The 22,846-nt window shown below is 47.2% G+C and overlaps 1 protein-coding gene across 1 annotated transcript in view; it reads right to left on the minus strand.

Annotated features, from left to right (window-relative positions):
• Positions 1 to 22,846, minus strand: part of POLDIP3 (DNA polymerase delta interacting protein 3) — a 159,512-nt gene that overhangs the window by 124,815 nt on the left and 11,851 nt on the right. Inside the window, exon 2 of the mRNA XM_086958798.1 lies at positions 15,793 to 16,240. Coding sequence (XP_086814924.1) covers positions 15,793 to 16,240 — 448 coding nt within the window. The remainder of the gene's footprint in view (positions 1 to 15,792; positions 16,241 to 22,846) is intronic.

Consider the following 22,846-nt stretch of genomic DNA (forward strand, 5'->3'; position numbering starts at 1 on the left):
ACGGCAGGAAGACGGAAGGAAGAGAGGGGAGGGGGAGGAGAAATGCGACACGGCGGGAGGGGGCGGAGCGGGTAAACATAGACGAGGGGAGGAGAAGAGAAGCACCGTTGTGATGGAAACGGGTTTTCATGAGGTTGTTTTTAAGGAGGGAAGAGAGGGGAGGGGGGAGGAGAAATGCGAGACGGCGGGAAGGGGGCAGACATGGCGGGGAGGGGGCGGAGCGGGGGAGAGGGTGTGTGTGTGTTGTTAGGAGACGGACGTGCACGCGCTTTTAAGGTCAATGCGCATGCGCATAAGCTCAATGCGCATGCGCATTGACCTTAAAAGTCACGGGCACTGCAAGGAATCGCCACGATTCCTTGCAGTGTGGATAAAGAGTGGATAACTCGCAATAGTCTCGCTTGCTCGATGCGCATGCGCATCGACAGGCGAGACCTAATAAAAACAACTGTTGTAGAGTGCCGGTGTAAACTGTGTAACTCTTTGCAGAGGTATCAACAGTCAGATACTTCTGTTTTAAATCCCCAGCTCGCAGTTTTACAGTGCTGCATAAGAGGGTTGTTTTATTTTGGAAACCACCCTCGACTTTGACTCAGAGCAGCAGAGAATAAAGGAGGGAGAGAGAGAATGAAGGAGGGAGGGAGAGAGAGAATGAAGGAGGGAGAGAAAGAGAGGAAAACAGTGACAAATACAGAAAGCAAGGGGTGAAGAAAAACCTGCAAGAGTGACGAAATAGGCAGTGCAGAGTGAGGTGGAAATTAAGGATACACAGTCTTGCTAGGCCATTGAGCAGCTCCCTAGACAGGTTCCAGAATAACATTTTAGGCCACCGCAATTTTTTAAAAAAACACAAACTAAGCACTTCAAACAGCCTTGAAAGTTCTGCTATGGGGCCTTTGTTTGATTCCCTGCTGCCTCTCCTCCATGCTGTCAGTTAGACCCAGGGCTTCCCCTCGCCTTCTACATAAACAGGAATTTAAACTCACGGGTCACGGAGCGAGAGCACATTTGCTTAAGAATAAGAGAATGTACCGTGCGCCATAGCGGAGTACACGTTAGGCCGGTCTCCGAGGAGCACGAGCTGGCTTAACGTGGCGAATGGACGTCAGATGTTTTAATGGAGTGTTTTTACAGCTCAGCGCTATTCAACTAGCGGAATATTGCCTTCAAATAACAATGCGGGCCTAATTAGTCCCGGGTGCTGTCATTTCATAATTTTGCAGGTCCTGTGCGCAGCAAAAAGTAATAAATGTAAGCAGATCATTTTTCGTTGGACTGTAAAAGCGGAAAAGAAGTCCAATGCCAAGCCAATGCAAAGCAGGACATACCGAGCCTCAGTGTTAAACGAGAATGATTGCACACAGTCACATCGTTGTCTGGTGCTAGGTTAAAATTCATGAGCGTACATGCATAAACATAATGCATTCTAGGAGTTGTAGTATCAGTACATTTCAGCAGAGCTATAAATGTAGACCAGAATGATTTGTTGAAAAAACCCTGGATGTGGGAAGACAACGTCAACCTGGCCACCATTCAGTCATTTGGTAACTTCCAACTCAAGAATTCAGTTGTCAGAGCCCAGCTCTCGCTTTTCTAGTTTTACTGGATAATGGCATGCAGTTATTGTTACCGATTTGTGACATTTGCAGAGCACACAATCTGCAATTAGCATCACAGCACAGGGCTTTTCGGCAGGTCGGGGTGTGACTTTCCTCGTGCTGGAGGGACTTTAATGACAGACCACGGTGTGTGCACAGAATGATGATGTATGTCTGTTTGGGAAATGTGCAGAATTAAAGAACAGAGGCCCTCATGTATCATGCCATTTAATGGTCGGTAAGGCTCCGATTCATAAATTCAGAGCCTTTCCAACCGCAAAATGGCATGGCGCTTCAGAATAATCTACTGGCGATACTGGAAAGGGGCTGCGGGCAGTCTTTGCTGTGGGGGGCGCGGCGGCACTCACCAGAGTCTGTTTTGGCCGGGGTCGCTCCAAGTACATGAGGCCTCAGGTATCGGGAGAGAAGACGGGAGTTGATCCCATGGACGGGGAGCCGAGTCGCAGGGCCAGATACTGGCAGGAAGTCGGTCGCTGAGCGCCCCACTACAAAATGGGCACGACCTGTCCCAATCGCCGCCAGAGAGGGACCAGCAGACGGGACACCTTCAGGGCAGAGAGCAGCGCCGCCTGCCCCCCGCCTGACCTGCCTCTGCCACCATGGACCTGTGCTATGCCGTGCCACACTTAACAGCTCCGGCGCCGGGTACACAGAGCCCGCCTTCACTGCAGTTGCCGCAGCCACCAGAGTTCTCCGCTACCTCGTTCCCTCTCACGGCCGCATGAGGCCTGGAACCAGCACCTCACGCAGGCTCGATGGTGTCAGGGGCAAAGCTCAGTACTCCGCAATCCGATCCCTGATGGCAGGCAAGCTTTCTCAAAGGAAAGAGGGCACACCGACCCAGCGATGGCGGCCCGTCTCAAAGCTCCCCGGGCACCGCCATTTCCAGTCCGGTGCCCCCCCCACCCCGGCAACAGACATGGGTGTGGGAGTGGCGGGTGAGACTCAACGGCGGCGCAGCTCACGGGGACAGGCCCACTGCAGCGGCCAATCAGAGCGCGCCTCTGTCGACGAGCCACCAATGCGGTCGCAGCCCCTTCGTGCCTCGGCCAAGGTGCCGAGCAGCTGACGGGCGGCAGCACCTACGAGGACACGGGGGGGCGGGAGAGGAACGGACGGCGGGAGGGGGCGGGAGAGGACACAGGGGGCGTGAGGCACGAAAATTGGCACAAGTGCGGCGTGGGCAGCCGCGGATTAAAAAAAAATTTAAAAAAATGGCGGCAGCACCTACGAGGACACGGGGGGGGGGGCGGGAGAGGAACGGACGGCGGGAGGGGGCGGGAGAAGACACAGGGGGCGGGAGGGGGGCGGGAAAGGACACGAGAGGAACGGACGGCGGGAGGGAGGCGGGAAACGTGGGGACGGCGGGAGAAGGGACACAAGGCAGGACAGCAGCAAGCACGGCCCGGCCGGACCAGACACGGGGGCGTTCCCGGCGTCGCGTGACGTCGGCAAAAGCCAAAGAATCTCGGGAACTCCCCCGTGTCTGGTCCGGCATTGACGGACGCCTCTCTGTTCCAATGGCTAGCCTCCATTTATGGAGCTAGCCAATGAAGCAGAGAGGCGTGTTCAAGTCACCCATACTAGAAACTACAGATTTCTCTGGAGGAGGAGCCTAACGGCTCCGCCCCCCAGTGAAACCTAAAAAGGGCCTTTAGTCGAAGGGTCCCCATTCTAAATTGCATGTAGAGTTTCCTAGCTGGGGTGGGGTGAGTGGGGGCGACGGAGCGGGGGGGGGGGGTTAATCACATCCAGGCAGTGTTCTTTTCTGTATTCAGCCTTCGGTGGCCCTTTCTTGGAGGGTTATTAGGTTGTGATGCCTCTAGTGCCGCACAAGATCTAACCTGGATATTAGTGGACACGCTGACTCAGGCGTTTCCCAGAGGTCCTGCCTACCTAGCCTAGCACAGAGATCCCTTATGTGGATAAGCCACTGTAGTTTTTATTAGTTAGATTTGATTAGATGTGCCTAAACTCTGCTCTGTAACGCGACAAGTCCAGCGTCGCCCATAGCCTACACCAGAATGTAATGGGCCTTCGAGCAATCTCTTCGTCAATGGGTTGAAGACCCAAATCCATGCGGAGGGGGTTAAGGGGGTGCTACGAGGGAGGCCCAATAATTGACTCATGAAATTGTGCTCCATTTTCATGAGGTTAGAGGGCCTACAATGCCCCCACAGTTCAGTCCCCCTGGCTTGGACTTTATATATTTCGATAACAGGGGCAGCTGGCTTGAACGTGGAGGTTCTATGCATTTTCATAATCCCCCACACCGTCTGTGTTAGTTTGAGGCCTGCCTTGGCCAATTGGGTTTGCCACACAAGATGTTCAGATAGTGTAATACCCAGGTACTCAAATGTCCTTACTCGTTCCATAGGTATGCCTTCTAGGAAGGGATTTGGGCGGGTGGTTAAGGGGAAGGGGGCGGTTGAAGATAATGAATTTGGTCTTCGTTAAATTGATCTCCAAGCCCCTCAAATTGCAAAACTCCGCAAAACCATCCAGAATGAGTTGTATGCCCATTGGTGTTTTGGACAACAATAGGGTGTCGTCCGCGAACATCAACGCAGGACTTTCCCCGAAACGAACCTTGGTGCATCGCTGTCTTTAATACTATTTAGATGTTCAATAAGGCCATTTATGTAAAGACAGAATAAAGTAGGGGCAATGACACATCCCTGGCGTACCCTCTTTTTGACAGGGAAGCTTGCAGAGAGTTCCCCATACTTTCCACATCTTACTTGAGCATAGTTCCCTGCGTGCAGCCTCACTAGCACGTCAAGGAGGTAAGGTGGGATCCTAAGGTCGCATAGTTCCCAGGGAAAAACTCTGGAAAGTACTAAGTCGAAGACCGACTTCAGGTTGACAAATATGAGGTAGAGACTGCCACCCTCTATGCTCACCGTCTTCCAGTAAAATAGCTGAAGTCTGAATATCTGGTCGACGATTGATGTACACGCCCTGAAGCCGGCCTGATATGGACTTAGTATCTCCATCTCCTCTATCCAACCCTGTATTCGGTCCAGAATGACCCGTCCCATGAGTTTTTGAGTAGTGTCTATTAGACTGATGGGTCTATAGTTTGAGGGTAGGAGAGGGCAACCTTTTTTATGTATAGGGACTATCTCGGCCCCACGCCAAGTGTTCGGTGGGTCCATGCCCTTCAGGGCACACAAGTAGGGGGCCCAGATTTTGGGTTCCATCTGGAAGAGTTCCCCAGGTACTTTAGCTAGGCCGGGTGCTTTATTGAGCTGCAGTTTAATAATAGCAAGCTCCACTCTCTCACACACCTTCCAGCTGGAACTCCAGGGAAGGCGTTGGAGGGAAAATAGAGTCACCCACTTCATTCTGCTCACCATATAATGCCCCAGAGTTTGTTTCCCAAACTTCGGACGCTATATTAATTTCTAGAGCGGGTCGCCCTCCCCTATCCCCGGAACTTACTATTGCCCAAAATTATTTCAAATCTTTATCGTTCAGGGCCGTCCTAAGGGCTTCCCACTTCTCCACTTCCCAGTTTTTCTTTTCTGTTTGGGTAATCTATTTATACCTTGCCCTAAGCTGTGTGATTGCTGGCCTATCCTTTGCCTTCACTGCATTTAGGAGGTCCTGTTTGGCTTTGCGGCAACTTGCGTAAAACCAAGGACATTTAGAACGGTTATTTTTCCTTGGATTTGTCAGTGGGAAAAATGCATCAAGCAATTTTGCCGTTAGCTGCTCATGGATTTTTAGGTCCCAGAACAAAGGAAGAGAAATATAGAGCAATAGCAATTGATTATAAACTAAATCCAAAGAAAGTTCGCAGCAAATGCAATAAATTGCAAATAATTCATAAAATGCATAAATATATATACACGCACTTAGTGCCCCTAAAGGAAGGGAAGGGTCAGGGTGGTGATGGAGAGTGTAGGGAAACTGAATATGTGACAAATTAATAGTCAGTTTGAGCCTTAGTACATAAAAATGGCAAATAACCAGCAATTCACAAATAAATCAAAACAATCTCATGCTTCAATGGAGAAAGCAAAAATGGCAAATAACAGAAGCTGAGGGGAGGGTAGGTGTGTCGATGTTTCGACCCAGAATTGTTGCAGGTACTGGCTACGACCTTGCTAGAGGGTCTTCATCAGGACGATGGAGAACCAAGTGGGGCAGACAATCAATAGGTCGTGTTACATCCGACTATTGTGGAAGCACGACTGCTCAGAAGGCAGGGGACATCAGGGAAGAGCATGAAAGTTTGTAAAAACCAGAGAATAACTGGGGAGTGGTACGTCTGAACGGCGAAGGCAGATCAGTCAGATGTTGTGCGAGGATTTCAAAAATCGAGCGACTGCGCCAGCAATTGATATATCTGTTTTGGATAGGGATGCTGTTGAATGTTAATTTGGTCCCTCGCGTATATGTGGAACCAGTGACCCAGCGACTTATTTGGGTAAACCTCCTGTGTTCATAACACATGGATTTTTAGGGGCCTGTCCTGTAAGGCTGTTTGAGACTCACCGCTTCCTACCTTCCCCATTTCGATTAACAATGGTAGCACATGCTGGTATATGTTGGCTAGTTTGGGTAAGGATTGCTGGATGTGACTCCATCTCACTCTCCGCCTATTGTTAGATAGTGTTAGTGCATTAGGCTCTCTATTAGGCATTGGTGGGGAATTGGACAAACCCATACTCCCTGCTTTTAGAGTCATTACTAGGGCATTGTGGTCGCTATCCTGTCTCTGGTGGACGTAGAAATCGAGTACCCTATCCCAGGTTCTAGTCTCGACCACAATATAGTCAAGCAAGGAGGCCTGCCCCTCTCTATGAAACGTGAGCTGGCCCGGTCTATCAGATTTAGTCCTCCAATTGCAAGCGCTCAATGAGAGGGTCAAGGTGAGCGAGTTAAGTTGCATGACCAGTGGTGTCCAGGCTTTAACTAGTGGAATCTGTGGGTTGGGTATTGACCAATGCTGGTCCTCCTCAGTAGGCACGTCTAGGGATGGATCAATAAGAGGCTCGAATTGGCAGTTAAAATCGCGTCCTATTATCAACAAGACTGCTGGGTCCAGAGATGATACAAGATATCCCAGCTCCCCTATGGCACTCTATTCCTGCCTGTGGTTCACAGGTCTGGAGTAGACATGGATTAGGGCTATTTGTGTCTTTGAGGAGAGTGTTAACAGAACACATTGGACGTCATCGGTGGAGGATGGAATCTGCTTGGCTTTAATGCCAAGATGTGTACCCACCCAAATAGATAAACCGCCTGACTGCCTCCCCCTCATGGTAGCCAGAATATTAAAAGAAGAGAAGCCTGCTCTCTGATGTTCTTCCTTTGCCCATGTCTCTTGGAAAATGCAGATGATATGATTATCTACAAAACATCCCCAATCTGTGCAGGGCAATTTGTTCTTAAGTCCAGCCAGGTTCCAGGACAGGATCCAGATACTGTCATCCTGTCCTCTGGCTCTACTCTGTGCCTCAGTGTCGGTATGACACAGGGCCAGCAGATCACTGCAATGGGGTCCGTGTGAGTAGCCAGGTGTCCCACCTGGTGCTCCACTAGGGCCCCTCTGTATTACTAAAGGCGATACAACCATGCCCCCCCCCCTTTCTGGGTAGTCACTGATGCTGAAGCAGAGTACGGAGCACCGTCTGCGCTACTCCCACCAACCAAGCAGGACCCACTAGACTCCAAAATCCTTCCCGATGCACCCCTCCCAGTCAGTCCACCTCCTCAAGACCTTCATACCCGTTATTTACCCGGATGTTAAATTGGGGATACCTACAATACAGGTCCCATCTTCTCTCCTTTGCAGTCTCAGGGCCCATCTTTTGCATTCTAGATGCTACACTTTCTGTTCGCATCATATATTGTTTGGGATAGAAAAGTCTAGGGAACGAAGTCTGATACCTGTTGGAGCATTCTGCTGGTTAATTGGAGTGTAGAGTAAATTTCGAACAGAATTAGGGTTTATAAAAGTAATAACGACACACTCCCCTGAGTCTATTTTCCTGCGGGTTCCCACCCACCCTACTCTTTGCACCATGATTTTTTCCCCTGCTCTGGCGTGATCGAAATGTTTGTATCTTGCTAGCCAAAACAGGCATTTATTTCTAAGTTCGAGTGGGGTCTCTTTTACATTGGGTGCCACTGGCGGAGTAGTCCCTGTTAGTATGACAACATATGGAGCACATGCCAGGGGAGATTTATATGAGGGAGATCGGTTTCACCAGGCACGCTCCTAGCAACTTGATGAGCATGCTCTTGTTGCCCACTCTTGTTGCTATTGGTGTCCGGTATTCAGAGGTTATGCCTAATGCTACATCTTGCAGAAGGGGGACTGCGCTCTGCTCTTTGGGCCTGGCTGAGGTTACTATTACTCTTCACATGTCTACTTCTCTCTATCCCTCCGTAACTTGTAGTAATTGGGCCCTCCATGATGGATTCTTCCCCTATTGTGTGTAATAGCGGTGGAGTGATCCCATCACAAACACTTTCCATCCCTCCCCTTGCCTTCTTGGCGGTGGAATTAGGTTGTACAGCAATTCCTGCATCCCCCATTGCTTACTCAAGTTTGTCTAATCTAATGATTAGAGGGGGCTTTGTCATGTAGAGCGTCCATTAGGTTGCATGCCTATGGTGGGTAGGGAGTATCTCCACTAACAGATTGGTGAATAACCTGTTCGGGATCGTACCCTGCGCTCTTATCCTCAAAGGCCACAGTCTCTCTACAGAGTTTTTTTCCCAGGAACAGCCTCAGTAATGGACTTGCGTTCCTCATTTTTGGGGGCGGCTGTGCCTGGTCTACCCTTTCGCAGGACCTTTTTTGGTGGAATATCCCAGGTGGGCGTCTTATTTTGTTCGACCTCTGGCGATTGGGGTGTAACTACTAATGTGGGTGGATCCAGTGTTTGATTAAATATATCTGGAGTGAGTGACAACCTCCGTTCCGTTAGCTCAATTTCAGGGTTAATCACCCCAATAACCCTCTGCAGCATTTTATCTATAGATGTTTGTGGTGGTGGGGGAGCACAACTCGTTTTATTTCTGTTAGAAGCCACCCTTTTCCCCATTTTTCCACTACCTAACTCTTGGTTCATGAACCTAATTTGAACCTAGGGGTAAACAGAGGGAGTACACCACCCAGGAAACGTATGCCTTTCTTTCCCACTATCCGAAACACAACAGTCCCCAATTTTGGCAAGGCTCCTCGCAGTCCAAGGTTTAACTTTGTGGCCCAATTCAGTCAAAATATGTGTGGAACAGTGCAATAATGGTCTTATGATCGTGATCGTACAGCACTTTACCTGGGCAACGTAGTTACTGGCTTCAGGATCTAAATCTCCAGGTCAGTGAGGGGTGATGGATGGCTTGCCCACTCTTATCTCCATCTATGATGCCACCGCCCGTAATACCTATAGGTCAGCGAGACGGAAGTATCATGCTGGAATAAAGTTAGCCAAGAAAGCCCATTACCTACAGGCCCTCTCCACGGCGGGCCAGGGACAAAAAGAAATCTTCAAGATAGTAAAGGATTTTATGAACCCATCAGCCCTCTCGCAGGAGATTCCTCCGTCTCAAAATCTCTGCAATGCGATATCTGATTATTTTGACAATAAGATCCTTGCCATCGTGAAGACTTTCCCTTCAGTACCCACTATGTCGGTAGTTCCTGAACAGACAGAGGAGGTGAGGACCTCTGCCCGCCTGGAGGAATTTGCCCCGGTCTCCCTTGAAGAGACCTCCAAGGCTATTCTGGCCAGCAAATCTGGATCCCCTTTTGACCCTTGTCCCCCTTTAGTTCTACTGACCCTAGTAGAGGTGGTTAATCCTATTATCAATAGGATTATTAATTCATCATTAGCCACGGCAGACATTCCTAATGACTGGAAGCTTGCAGCTGTCCAGCCTCTCCAGAAAAAGGCACTAGCTGACCCTACCACCCTTTCCAACCTGCGTCCTATCTCCCTGCTTCCTGTGCTGTTCAAACTGGTGGAAAGGTTCGTCAATAGTCAACTGACGAGCTTTTTGGAGAAGAACAACATTCTCCACCCCAACCAGTCAGGGTTTCGGTCAAAACACTCTACCGAGACGGCCCTGCTATTTACAGCAGAGACCCTACGAGCGACCAGGGAAAGAAGGCTGTCCTAATCCTACTCGACCTGTCGGCAGCCTTTGATACGGTCTCACATAACATCTTAGTGGACCGGTTGGCTGCTGCAGGAGTAGGAGGGCAGGTCTTGGCATGGCTCAGGAACTTCCTCAGCAATAGACGCCAAGTCACAGTGTTGGGTCAATACCAGTCTGAAGCAAAGGTCGTCAGCTCCGGGGTCCCTCAGGGCTCGAGTCTAAGTCCTGTACTTTTTAATCTGTACATGGTACCCCTAGTGAAACTGATCGCATCATTTCAGATCAGCTCAATATCATATGCTGATGACACCCAACTCATCCTGGTGTTGGACAGGGAACGGCCTGGCGCCGAGGAAGACCTTAAGGAGTGTCTAGCAGCAACATTTAAATGGATGACTGAATCATTTAAAATGTAATGCTGGAAAGACAGAAATCTTGCCATTTGGGAATCATAATCTGTTCTCCCCAAAAATGTGTTGGCCTGCTGATGCAGAAGCCCCCCCCAACACAATTACATCTGCTCGTAACTTGGGTATCAAGTTCGACGATCAACTGTCTTTCAAACACCAAGGGTGGCCGTAGCTGGGACGTGCTTCCAGATTATAAAGGCTTTGAGGAAGTTTTTTGACTTTCTCCCGTTGTCGGCCAGAAAAACGGTCGCAGTGGCCCTAATAAATTCCAAGCTGGAGCTAACAAAGCTGTTCTCCACAGGTTACAAATGGTCCAACATGCAGCGGCCTGCCTTGTATTACGTTGGCCCCGTAGGTCTTCAGCCTCAGCAGCACTTAATGCACTCCACTGGTTACCAATAGGTAAAAGAATTCTTTTTAAGATTCTTATAATTACCTTCAGGGCATTTCAACAGCAAGTTCCAAAATACCTGTGTAATGGGTTCAAAAGATATCATCCGACACGCTGTTTGAGGTCCGCCAGTCAGAATCTGCTCACAATCCCTTGATTTAAGCTGGTAACAAAAGGTGGCAAATCCCTTTTTGTACTAGGCGCCAAGGCCTGGAATAAGCTCCCGCCCTCTTTACGATCATTGTCCCAAGAAACTCACTTCAGGAAAGCATTAAAAACCTGGGTCTTCTCTTTATCTGATGTTGCCTGTAGGGCGCTGGTGTAATGTGTAGTGCAACGTGCAAGTCATCTCTTTTCCCTCCAACCCCTTCATCTGGGTTGGGTGAGCGCCAAGATACTCCTTGGAGTGATAGGAGCGCTATAAAAGTGCCCTTTACATTACATTACATCTACAGGCATAAGCAGGAACTGCCCTGGGCCCCCAGCCCGGCCTGTGACGGGCAAGGACGGGCCCGGCCCGGGGCACGCCCGCAAGTGTCCCGTGGTGCGCGAGTGCTTCCCGGTTTTTATCAGCCCTCCTGCGCTGCGGTGACGCGAACAACGAGCGTCGCCCAGTGCCTGCTGGCAGTTGAAGTCTTCTGCTGGCCGTTTCCCTCACGGCGTGGCCCGGTGTCGGGTGTTCCGCTCTGCCATTCCCCTCACGGCTTGATTGTCAGCAGGAATATCGGAGAATGGATGCGGTTGCCCTCATGGCTGTTTGCACAGGGATCGACAGGTAAGTGTGCCAATTTCAAAAAGCTTACATGTTAGGGGTCAGTCAGAGCAAAATAGGGTTTGTACATTCCCCATGCTGTTTTTGCATTCGCAAACCCGTTTGTACATGCAAAAATGGTCATACATCTATCTGGCCCTAGATTCACCAACACAGACAGAGGATTTCAAGATAACGTCAACAATTTTTGCTCAATTCAAAGAAGCTTCACTCAAGCACAGTGAACAGTATGTTCAAGTTGGCATCACTTATTTTCAGGCCTCGTCCTATTAATCGCGCAAGCGATAATAGGACGAGAGTATAGAGGCTCATCTAAGATCTGAAACCATCGTGGATTACGTTGAGTGCATGTGCTCATGCACGCGCTTTTTACCATTTGCTCCCGGAGCCGCCTGCCTCAGAGAGCTTCACTTCAAAGGCATCCAGTCCCCCGCCCCCTGCTTCATACTTTTCACGGCCGCCAGGCCGTGTCTCGCATTTCTCCTCCCCCCCTAATTATTCACCCCTGCTGTTGCTGCCCACGGCCTCCCCACAGCAATCGTTCCCGTTTTCTGAGCGCATTGCCTGATTTGCTAAGTGAGTTCCTGCCTTTCATCATATATTAGATGTGCCCATTTTTCCATGTTCGGCATGATCGACAAAAATTCGACCAGGCACTTCTTTGGGAACTATCATGCTGGTGTTTTGTTGCAGTAGAGGGTGTAGCAGAGAGGGAAGGTTTTCAGTGGTCAGTCGTCACAGGAAATGGAATCGAGCTCCCACGGACTGCTCTTCAGAGGCCCCCCCTAACTCCCTAAGGTCACACAAACATGCAATAAATACACAACATGAGACAATCTGTGAACAATGCTGAGAAGGAAGCATCTCAGCTGCGGAAGTGGCGGCCTCTACAATTTTCCTGCAATGAGGCCTCATCTCATTTGCTGTAAACTCTCTTCAGTCTGCAGTTTGCGCCAGTGCTGTGGTGGTCTGAGCACAGAGGCTCGCTTTTCATTCCCGCATAGGTTGCGTCCTTCCTTCATTATTCACCGCGGATGCTCATTTGATTTGAAAGTGTGTGTCCATTTACAGTAATTTCCTTCATTATGGCTATTTTTATAAAGACCTAGTTAGTCAGGCATGCTTTGCCCGTCACCATCAATTGCTAAAACATTTTGTGTGTTTATAAACATTTGATTATGCAAAGGCTGGCAGCTTCCGCGCATATCATTGGGCATTTATGCGCTGGTGCCTGGCGGACAGGAAGCAGCAAGGTGAAGCAGCTGTTACTCATGCCTGGGCCTGGCCTATCTGCCACAGCGATGACTCATGAGACCAGAGTTGATGGCGTGCAATTTGCATCAGATCCTGAGTTGCACAACTCAGAATGTGGAATACTATAACAATAACATTTAACAATCTAATCATGTGAAGTGAAAGGGCACGAAGGCAAGAGGGCAAAAGAGAGGTGTGGCAGGTAACAAAAAGGCCACGGGCAGTTCTTAATCTGAGCCGGTGGGGGGGGGGGGGGGGGGGGGGGGGGGGGGGGACACATCAGCACTTATTTTTGAGACCAGAACTTTTTTAGGTCTCGCCTACCAATGCGCTTCCGCATTGTTAGGTCTCGCCTGCCAATGCGCTTGCGCATTGCTGGTTTTTATTTTTGATCCGCTTTCACATCTCCGCGTTTTTTTGTGCCTTTCTGCCCTCTGCATCACCCCAGCATCACTCAGCGCCACCCCAGGGTTTTGTAACTGAAGGAGGATGAACAGCAAATTACGTTACTGTATGGCAGCATGGGTGGTCTTAAGAAGGGGAGCAAGATGTTTTTTCTTTGATAAACGTCAGAGTGGCATGTCTCTAGTAGCTGTTAAGGCAGTCAAGGTTTTGGGTCATGTTGAGAACCTTGTCTGAGGTTGTGGCCAGTAATTCCAAGGAGTTGGCCGGGATGTTATCCATTCTGGAATAGAAGTACCTTGTGTGCTAATCTACAATGCGGTCTCTTGCATTGTAAAGGCACAAATAATTGCAAGAAAAGGGTACTCTAGACAACCTGTCAAAACGTATTCGAGAAAAAATTGCTTCATACTTAAAATGTAGCAGATGTGAGACCTCACCAAAACTTCATTTTCCTAGTCCAAGACCGAATGCAGAAGCAGACTGGGAGGAAACAGCCTTTCCACCTGGCTCTTTACAGACTAAAAAAGCTATCAACGGGACAACATCACTCTCACCCTATGTGAACAACCACCGTCAGATCCAAGGACAAATAAGCGCTGGATGCCCCTAAATCAGAGATACTCAAAGTGTGGCCCTCCAGACCTTAACACAAGGCCCGCCGGGAAGCAGCAGCACTGGCTGCTGTTTGCTCGACTCGGCACGAAACTGAAAAAAAGGTTTGAAATATACAGCAAGCACTTATTTATTTGCAATTAAAAGGAAGTAACTAGGCCCTTAACTTTAGGAACCCCTTCATTTTTAAAGGCCGCAAACGTGTAAAAATACAATATTCTTTTCTAAATTAAAAAAGTGCATTTATTTGACCTGTAGATTCATTTCACCCTTGTAAATCAAATTAAGGCAGTGCATCAAAAATATTTTTTTGTTTAAGTGATGGTTTTCAAACAGAAATTTAGAAAAAAATCATGCCCCCCTCCCCCCCCCCCAGCTGCCAACAATGCCATTAGTGATTACATCCTAGCACAGAAGATGGCTTTGAACAGCACGCATCCTGAAGTCGTGCATCTGGAGCTCCTCTTATATGTGATAATGAAGAAAAAGGAGGGAAATTGAAATAAAACAATTGCCCAGGGTCACACAACTTGGTCAAGTGGAGAAGTTGTGATTCATCCCAGGTTTTCTGTTTTCACATTGCGCAACTACGTTCAACCACTAAATATACATGCTTGCCTTTCCCTACACGGCTGACTTTACATCTCCCGCTGGCATCAGTGCTGCCCTCAGTCATACCAAAGGCCCCAATTGTAACTTTCAATGGGGAGTCTCTGGTGTGCAAAAGCACTGAAGGCTCAGGCGAAAGTCTTCTGGGAGGGACCACCACTTGGAGAGGTAAGTTGGGATGCTGGGGGTTGGTTATGAACCGTTGGTTGGGCCACCCAAGGCTGTGAGGCATCGGGTGCCTTTTAGAGTCGGATCTTCTTACCAGCTCGCGGTTGGGGGGGGACCTTCTGGTTTGAGGCCGCAGGCGTCAGCTGGAGAGGACTGACCAGTGGCCAGAGATGCCAATTGGGTTTTGTTTTCAGTGCAGTTTTAGGGAAAGAACATGGGCCCTGGGTACCGGATTTTCAGGAGCCCAGGGAACACTTAGTAAAAGGACATCAGCAGTTCAGTAAAAAGTGGGGGTTACCATGCAGAAAGAGGGCACTTTCTCACAGCTTTATATTGTTTAGCAGCGACATTTTTACTTAGTAGCTTCCTTTCAGTGTCCATGATGTATACCTGTGGCTACATGACACTGCAGGCGATTGTCAGATGCAGGCTTTAGAGAGACTAGATTTGTGAACAGGTGGGCCTGTGTATTTTTTCAGAAGAGTGGTTATTGGTAGGGATCAACACACCTCTTTCAAGAGGTCGGTTTTTATTTTGAATTTAAATGTCAGATTCGTCGATTTCTTAGGTCTCAGCTAAACTAATTCAAGAGTTGCTATCCCAAAATACTGACTGCCCCACCTCTATGGGCCTTGCAACTGAACTGAGCATGAGTGGTCAGCCTAGCATTAAACTGGACATATAGTGAAGAGAAAAGGGCTACAAATTGTGGGTTTTGCTCTTGTACTCTGAAGACAGTGCAGGGTAATGTAAACTTTCTGTGCCACTGGGAGCCAGTAAAAATCCTCTGGTTCAGGCAGAATCTATCAGCTAGATTAATTTACAATATAACGATTATAGCCAGTAATTTCTTTCAGTTCATCATGGGCAATCTTCAAAACAGTAATCCAGGAAAGAGATTGGGTTGATAAACAATTTTGAATGTACTTTACAGATGTGCTCGGAGTTTGGATGTAGCATTGAAAGACTGCTTTCTTCCATCACTATGAGGCTGGTGTATGGAGTATTCCGCGTGGTTGAATCCTTTTTTTTGCAATTTTACGTGAAAAAAACATTTCTAGTTCACTGTCAGCTTCAAAATGAACCCTTCATCTGGCACCCACATAACTGCGCTCCCACCTTGTAGCAAACATGCAATCTCAGGTACCACTCACAAACTTGTAGCCCTCCCACATCTTGCTCCAAACGATCCATTACGACACATTTCAGAATGCCCCTATCAAATACTCCATCACATGTCTCCAAATTCTCCTTGGCATTATGTTAGAAGAAAAAAAAAGGAATCACAGATCCTCAAGAGGAAGTGTGCTTCTGAGTTTTACCTAAGAGCACAACATTCTACTAATACTATCCAATGTAATTACCACACGAAAAAGAAATAGGGTACACACTGAGCAAAAAAAAGACAAGGATTCGATCAAGGGTAGTCACCTGGATGGTCTTTGTAATCTTCATGTTAGAGGTGCCAGAGGCTACGGCGGGGCTGATGATGGCTGCAGGAGCATTACGCTTGAAACCAATTTTCTCACGAGCATCCAACATTTTGCCAAATGGCTCACTGATGTCACCGTGCAATTTCCGCGAGTTGAGCATCTCCCGAGCGTCCTGCACTTTGCCCTGAATGCGGAAACGGGCATCCTTCTGTGCCAACTTTTCCCGGGCATCTTTCGGCCCCAGTCGCTGGCGAGCATCTGTGATGCCTATCTTTTGACGGGCGTCAAACGTCCGTTGGAAACCAGCAGCGGGAACAACCGCTCTGTTGAAGGTGGGCTGAGAGTTTCCAGTGCGTGCTGTGACTCCTGTACGTGGCGGTACTCCAAAGCGCGGTGCAACTCCAATGCGTGAGCGGATACCACTTGCCACCGGTCTTGAATTTAGTCTAGAAAAAAAAAAGTCAAATTGGTCAATGTTCTCTGGATTAATCACCGGAATGTAAATTTGCACTTGGCAGTGTCATGACACAGAAACAACATGGACAGCAAGAAGAAAAGTTTCAGAAACTGGGCATACGTGAACCACAGACAGCCCCCAGATAACCATACCACCTGACAAGAAAAACAAATAGCAAAACTCCTATTTGGAAGGGCAAACAGATAATGTAAGATTTTAAGACAGAACGTTGTCAACTGGAACTTCTGTCTTTCATTTACAATTAACTGCAAGTGAAGTGCCAGCCATGCAGGTAGGTCCTGAGGGTTTACTCCCATCCCATCACATTTATTCCCCGACTGTGCCCTTTGGGCACATTGATTAAAAAGCGCTTTTGTTGGTTTTAGAGGGATGCTGGTTAAAGTAGCCAGATTGCAGTAGAATGCGAAGACATCCATCCTTTCAAAACTTGCTTTAATGTATTGGAAAAAAATAACAACAATTGATGGACTGAATGTTGAACAATGTTAAACATTCACCCCAGAACAGAGATATGGGCCTAAATCCACTGTATTTTTTGCTCCCATTCCAACCCACTTAAAACCAACCCTAATGCAATTCAGTCTTGACCCTGCTCCCCATGGGAACAGTCCAGCCCAAATTGCCAGGCCAGGTCCTCCCAAGACCGGGAACAAGTATTCTGGGACCGGTGTCGGGGTTTCAGTCCTCATCAGCCAGGCTAGCTTGACTCCAGTGGCATGGAGAGCAGGTGACCCATGTCTGGACATACCCATCCCTCTCAGGGTGACAAATGCAAAAAGAACAATTAAATAGACAGAGTGTTGAACAATGTCAAACATTCGCTCATGTACAGTTCAGGCTGGACTGTTCCCATGGGGAGCAGTGTTACAACTGATTTGCATATGGCTGGGTCCAAGCTGGAAAGGCATAGTGAGCAAAAGAACGATGGATTAAACCAAGATCTGCGACTGAGGGTTAGTGTCTGGAAAGTTTCAGCACTCCGTCCATCTTGTTGTGTTGCTATGTTCTCCCTAAGTGGTCAGGGTACGTCTAGACATGGATCCCTTTCTCACTGTGCCACTGGATTCAAGCTAGCCTGGCTGATGAGGGGTAATACCCCGAAACCGTTCCTGGGATGCTTGTTTCCAGTCCAGGGAGGACCTGGCTTGGCAGTTCAGGCTGTACTGTCCCCATGGGAAGCAGGATCTAAGCTGATTTGCATATGGCTGGGTCCCAACTGGGGTGGCATGGTGTGCAAACCAATGGATTAAACCCCGATCTGTGAATAGGGGTGAGTGAAAGGTATCAGCACTCTGTCCATCATCTTGTTGTGTTGTTAATGTATTTGAGTCATGGAATATTTAAGCAGTTATCCAAATGCATGCAGTCTAGTAAAATGGTTCTATAAACAAACAAGTCCCTGTAGTTTTACCAACCAATTATGGTTTCAAGCACAAGAACAGATTTGAGCATCCACTAATCTCTCGAGATACCACTAGTGCCACAGCTAACATTGCATAATCATAGCCAATGAAAACAATAAGAAAGATCAGTAGAATTAGATCATAGAAATTGCACAATTTATTCAGTACAATACATTATTCTTCACAAAAGTACCATAAAATGACAATTAAAATTTAAAAATGTGACAATTCACATAGATATTTTAAAACAGAAAAAAATTGTTGACGCAGCGTTTCGGTATTTGGTATTTACACCTTCATCAGGACAGTTTTCTATTTAATAAAAGAAACATACAATTAGTATACTTTATCGTCAATTTTTTTAACATAAACTTGTTTATCAAATAGTCATTTTATCTATCATCAGACACAACAGTTCACAATATTTCGAAACAAGTTTTTTGGTACTTAAGGGCACTGATCAAGGCAACTAGTGGATCACGATTTCAGACTGTGGAGCAACATTGTAGTAAAGGTTATCACACTTCCCCCTAAACTATAATGGATTATCAAAGTTTTTTTTATTTAAAAAAAAAACACCTATAACTATATCCCCCCCAAAAAAACCATTGCATACCTCACGTCAATTGATTTTTGTTCAAGGCTTCACGTTATTTAAAATATCGTCTTTCATTCTGTGAGCTTTGTTTCATAAATTTAATGGAGTCAATATCTTCTTGATTAAAAAACCTTTTGGGATAGATAAGAAGACCCGCTTACTATACTGGTATGGTCTTGTTTAGTATCTATCTCGAATTGCGAGATAGATACTAAACAAGACAATACCAGTATTTTACAAAGAGGGCAGGACAACGGGACCTGAGTATCTGGAGCTTAAATGTCAGATCAGTGGTAAAGCACTATCAGGAAGTTTACGATCTTCTCATTGATGGCTCCCCTGATGTCCTTTTCCCGACTGAAACTTGGCTCCAGGACTCTGACTCCTTGATAATTAACCTAGCCTTTCCCCCAGATTATGCCATTTTTACTTTAAATCGGACAACTAGAGGTGGAGGCATTGCACACCAAACGGTGTTATCCTTGCGAGAGGAAAGCCGCTGAACTTTCGGGGTGTGAGGGTGCTTTATTTAAAATAGCGTTTAGTCACCAGTTTACCTTCTCTGGTCTATTAGTTTACCGGCCTCCGGGCTGAGACTCTGTTTTTAGGGCTGCTCTTCCTGAGTATATTAGTACAGAGGCACTAGGATGCGCCAATTTTAATGTCATGGGAGATCTTAATCTCCATCTTGACTGCCCCTCTTTACCCTCCATCAGGAGCTTTCTGGCGGATCTTGAGGCTCTACAGCTCTCGCAGATGATTACTTTCCCCACACATAGAGGTGGTCATATTCTTGACCCTTTCTTTACAAACCTAGAAGGATTCAGAGTTCTTGGTGCCTCCCAGTTGGTCTGGACAGACCACAAGGTGGTGAAAACGGCATGTTCTTTATCTGATTCTCCTTTCCTATCACAGGACAGACTTTTTCTTAAACGACACTGGAACAAATTAAGACTGGAGGATTTTTACCATCTGCTTGAGGAGGCTTCTTTCGGCCCGCTCACCGAGGTTGATCGTGGATACGACTCCTTTTGTGAGTGGATATTAGGGGCTCTCGATTCTCTTATCCCTATGTGCTGGTCCAAGTGTCGTCGGAAGGAGCAGAGTCCTTGGTATGATACTACCTTGGCATCTCTTAAGAGGGCTTGTAGACAGGCCGAAAGATCATGGAGGAAGTCGTATGACCCAGATTTGAAGATCTGCTATCTGGCCAAGATCTACCACAGGGCAGTGTGTCAAACTCGCGGTTCCTTTTATGCCCATCAGTTTCAGAATTCTGCTAATCCATCGAAACTTATTTTTAAAGTATTAAAGGACCTGATGGCTAAGAGAGCAACTGCGGTGGAAATATGCTCGGACACCCACTGTGAGGGTTTGGCCTCCTTCTTCCATGAAAAAGTGCAAGCCATCTATCGCACTTTCCCAACGGGTTCCCTGACGCTAGAGCAAGTTGGTTGCACCTTAGGTGAGGGGGAGTGTCTTTCTATCTTACCCCCCTTATCTATGGAGGTGTTTGACTCTCTCAGCACTAAAATCAAGTCTGGATCTCCGGCAGACCTGCTGAAACCGGCCCTACTTAAGACCCTGGCGTCGGTTTGCCGCACCCCGGTGCTGTCTTTGATCAACCTGTCCCTCTCTTCTGGAGTGGTTCCCGTCAGATCGAAGCAGGCGGTAGTCACGCCAATCCTGAAGAAGGCGACCCTCAACCCCCTTAAACCTGAAAACTACCGCCCTATCTCCCTTGGGCCACGAAAATAGCGGAGGCCCATGTGAATGCCACTCTTTCAGACCATCTTGGTAGGTTTAACATTCTTGACCCTACTCAGAACGGGTTCCGTGCAGGTCACAGCACGGAGACGGCCCTTCTCTCTATGGTTGAGCATCTGCGTTCCGTGCTGGATTCGGGTCGGACGGCGGCACTATTGTTATTAGATCTCAGTGCCGCCTTCGACACGGTATCGCACGGGATTCTGCTTCGGCGTCTTGAGGAGGTGGGCGTCTCTGGCCCCGCCTTGTGCTGGTTTCGATCCTTCCTTACGGATAGGTCATTCCAGGTGGCGATCCCGCCCGGTAAGTCATCATCTTACCCGTTAGACCAGGGAGTCCCACAGGGGTCATCACTGAGTCCCACCCTTTTTAATCTGTATGTGAGACCGTTGGCTGCGGTCGTCAAGCGGTGGGGCCTGACTATGGTCTCTTACGCAGATGACACGCAGCTGGCGGTCACACTGAGCGGGGACTCAGGTCTGGAGGCTCCCAGGTTCTGTGATGGTCTGCGGGAAGTGGCTAACTGGATGAATTCCAACTGTCTCCAGTTAAACACCAAGAAGACAGAGATTATGGTGGTTGGTAAACAGGTGGCTTTGTGGGGCGACAAATGGTGGCCTTCGGATTTGGGTGCGACTCCCCTCCCAGAGTCAGAGATAAAAAACCTGGGGTTGTGGCTTGATCCGTCTCAGAGTTTCATCTGTCATACCAAGAAGGTGGCGGCTTCTTGCTATGGCATCATTAGAGGACTTCGACCCATCCTCAAATTCTTTGATGCACCTACAAGACAACTGGTGGTCCAAGCATCAGTGCTGTCCAGGCTGGACTAGGCCAGTTCACTACTGGCGGGGGTTAACCAGTCAGAACTCTTGCGATTGCAGCGGGTTCAAAACGCTGCGGCCCGACTGGTGACAGGTCTGCCTAGGCGGTGCCCGGTGTCCAATACCCTGCGGTCTCTCCACTGGCTCCCTGTGCAGCAGAGGATTAGATTCAAGGTTCTTTGCCTTGCATTTAAAATCCTCATGGGTACATCCCCACAAATCTTGGAGAAACTGCTGATTTCCTACGTCCCCTCCCGCACTCTTAGATCGTTAGGCCAGAACTTAGCAGTGGTCCCGCGTTTTAAGTTGAGCAGAGTTGGTGGCCGCTCCTTCCGAGTCCTGGCGGCGAGCTGGTGGAATTCTCTTCCTCCGCAAATCCGGGCCATCGATGAGCTCCTTCAGTTTAGACGGGTCATCAAGACCTTTTTATTTGTTTAGCCCCTCTGAGGTGTCTTCTCCTTTCTGCTTGCTTTTATTGCTGTGTTGTGTTTACCTTTTCAAAGCGCCAGGATGCCCCTTTGCTGGGGCAGCTGTGCGCGGTATAAATAAAAATAACATAACATAACATAACGTGAAGCCTTGAACAAAAATCAATTGACGTAAGGTATGCAATGGTTTTTTTTGGATATAGTTATATATTTTTTTTATAAAAAAAAAAAACTTTGAGAATCCATTATAGTTTAGGGGAAGTGTGATAACGTATACTACAATGTTGCCCCACAGTCTGAAATTGTGATCCACTAGTTGCCTTGATCAGTGCCCTTAAGTACCAAAAAGCTTGTTTCGAAATATTGTGAACTGTTGTGTCTGATGATAGATAAAATGACTACTTGATAAACATGTTTATGTTAAATAAATTGACGATAAAGTATACTAATTGTATGTTTCTTTTAATAGAAAACTGTCCTGAAGAAGGTGTAAATACCAAATACTGAAACGCTGCGTCGACAATTTGTTTTTTCTGTTTTAAAATATCTATGTGAATTGTCACATTTTTAAATTTTAATTGTCATTTTATGGTACTTTTGTGAAGAATAATGTATTGTATTGAATAAATTGTGCAATTTCTATGACCTAATTCTACTGATCTTTATATCTTATTGTTTTCATTGGCTATGCTATGATTATGCAATGTTAGCTGTGAGAGAGATTAGTGGATGCTCAAATCTGTTCTTGTGCTTGAAATCATAACTGGTTGGTAAAACTACAGGGACTTGTTTGTTTACTTTTCTCCTTGTCCCTTATCGGATCTCTAAGGAGACCTCCCCTTTTTTCTTCTATTTTAGTAAAATGGTTCTACATAAGTGGGCTTCTGGATGTTTCCAAATTCTGTGCCATAATAATAGGGGTGGAAATCCCATTTAATATAGTCTTCTATATGGTTCAGCCCAACCTCTTCATTGCAAAAAGACGTTGCAGCAGAATGTGGGAAATCCAGTAGCCTTCTTATAAACTTATTTTCCACAATTTGTCAAGATTTACAATTAGCATACTCCCAGATCCCCCCCACACTTACTTTTCAAAATGCAAAGCAGCTCACTGATGGATTTGTGTCCCAGCTTTTTGTAAAATCAGAAAACTGATTCAATTGCCCTTTGAAATTGCATAACTCTTATATTCACTAAAAGCTGTCAGTTAAAATCTATATCAATCGGGACTCCCAAATATGTGAAGTGGTTTTTTTCTCCATAATTTCTTCACCACTAAGCATACATTTTCTGGTCTTCAATAGTTTGGGCCCACATTTCATTACATAGGACTTGGTGAGGTTTGTCCTTAGTCCTAAACTATTCATAAAGTTGTTATAAGCATCTATCAGGGACTGAAGTCTATTAACTGTTAGAGCAATGAGAAAAGTGTAATCTACATAAAATACAGGAATTTCTTGTGAGTGGACCATTGGGGTATTTTTTCCAGCCCTCACCGAGTGCTCTCCTGGGAAATTCATGTAAATTAGAAAGCAAACTGGTGCTAAAACACACCCA

The sequence above is a fragment of the Lissotriton vulgaris genome, chromosome 1_1 (genome assembly GCF_964263255.1).
Source record: "Lissotriton vulgaris chromosome 1_1, aLisVul1.2, whole genome shotgun sequence".
Lineage (NCBI taxonomy): Eukaryota > Metazoa > Chordata > Amphibia > Caudata > Salamandridae > Lissotriton > Lissotriton vulgaris.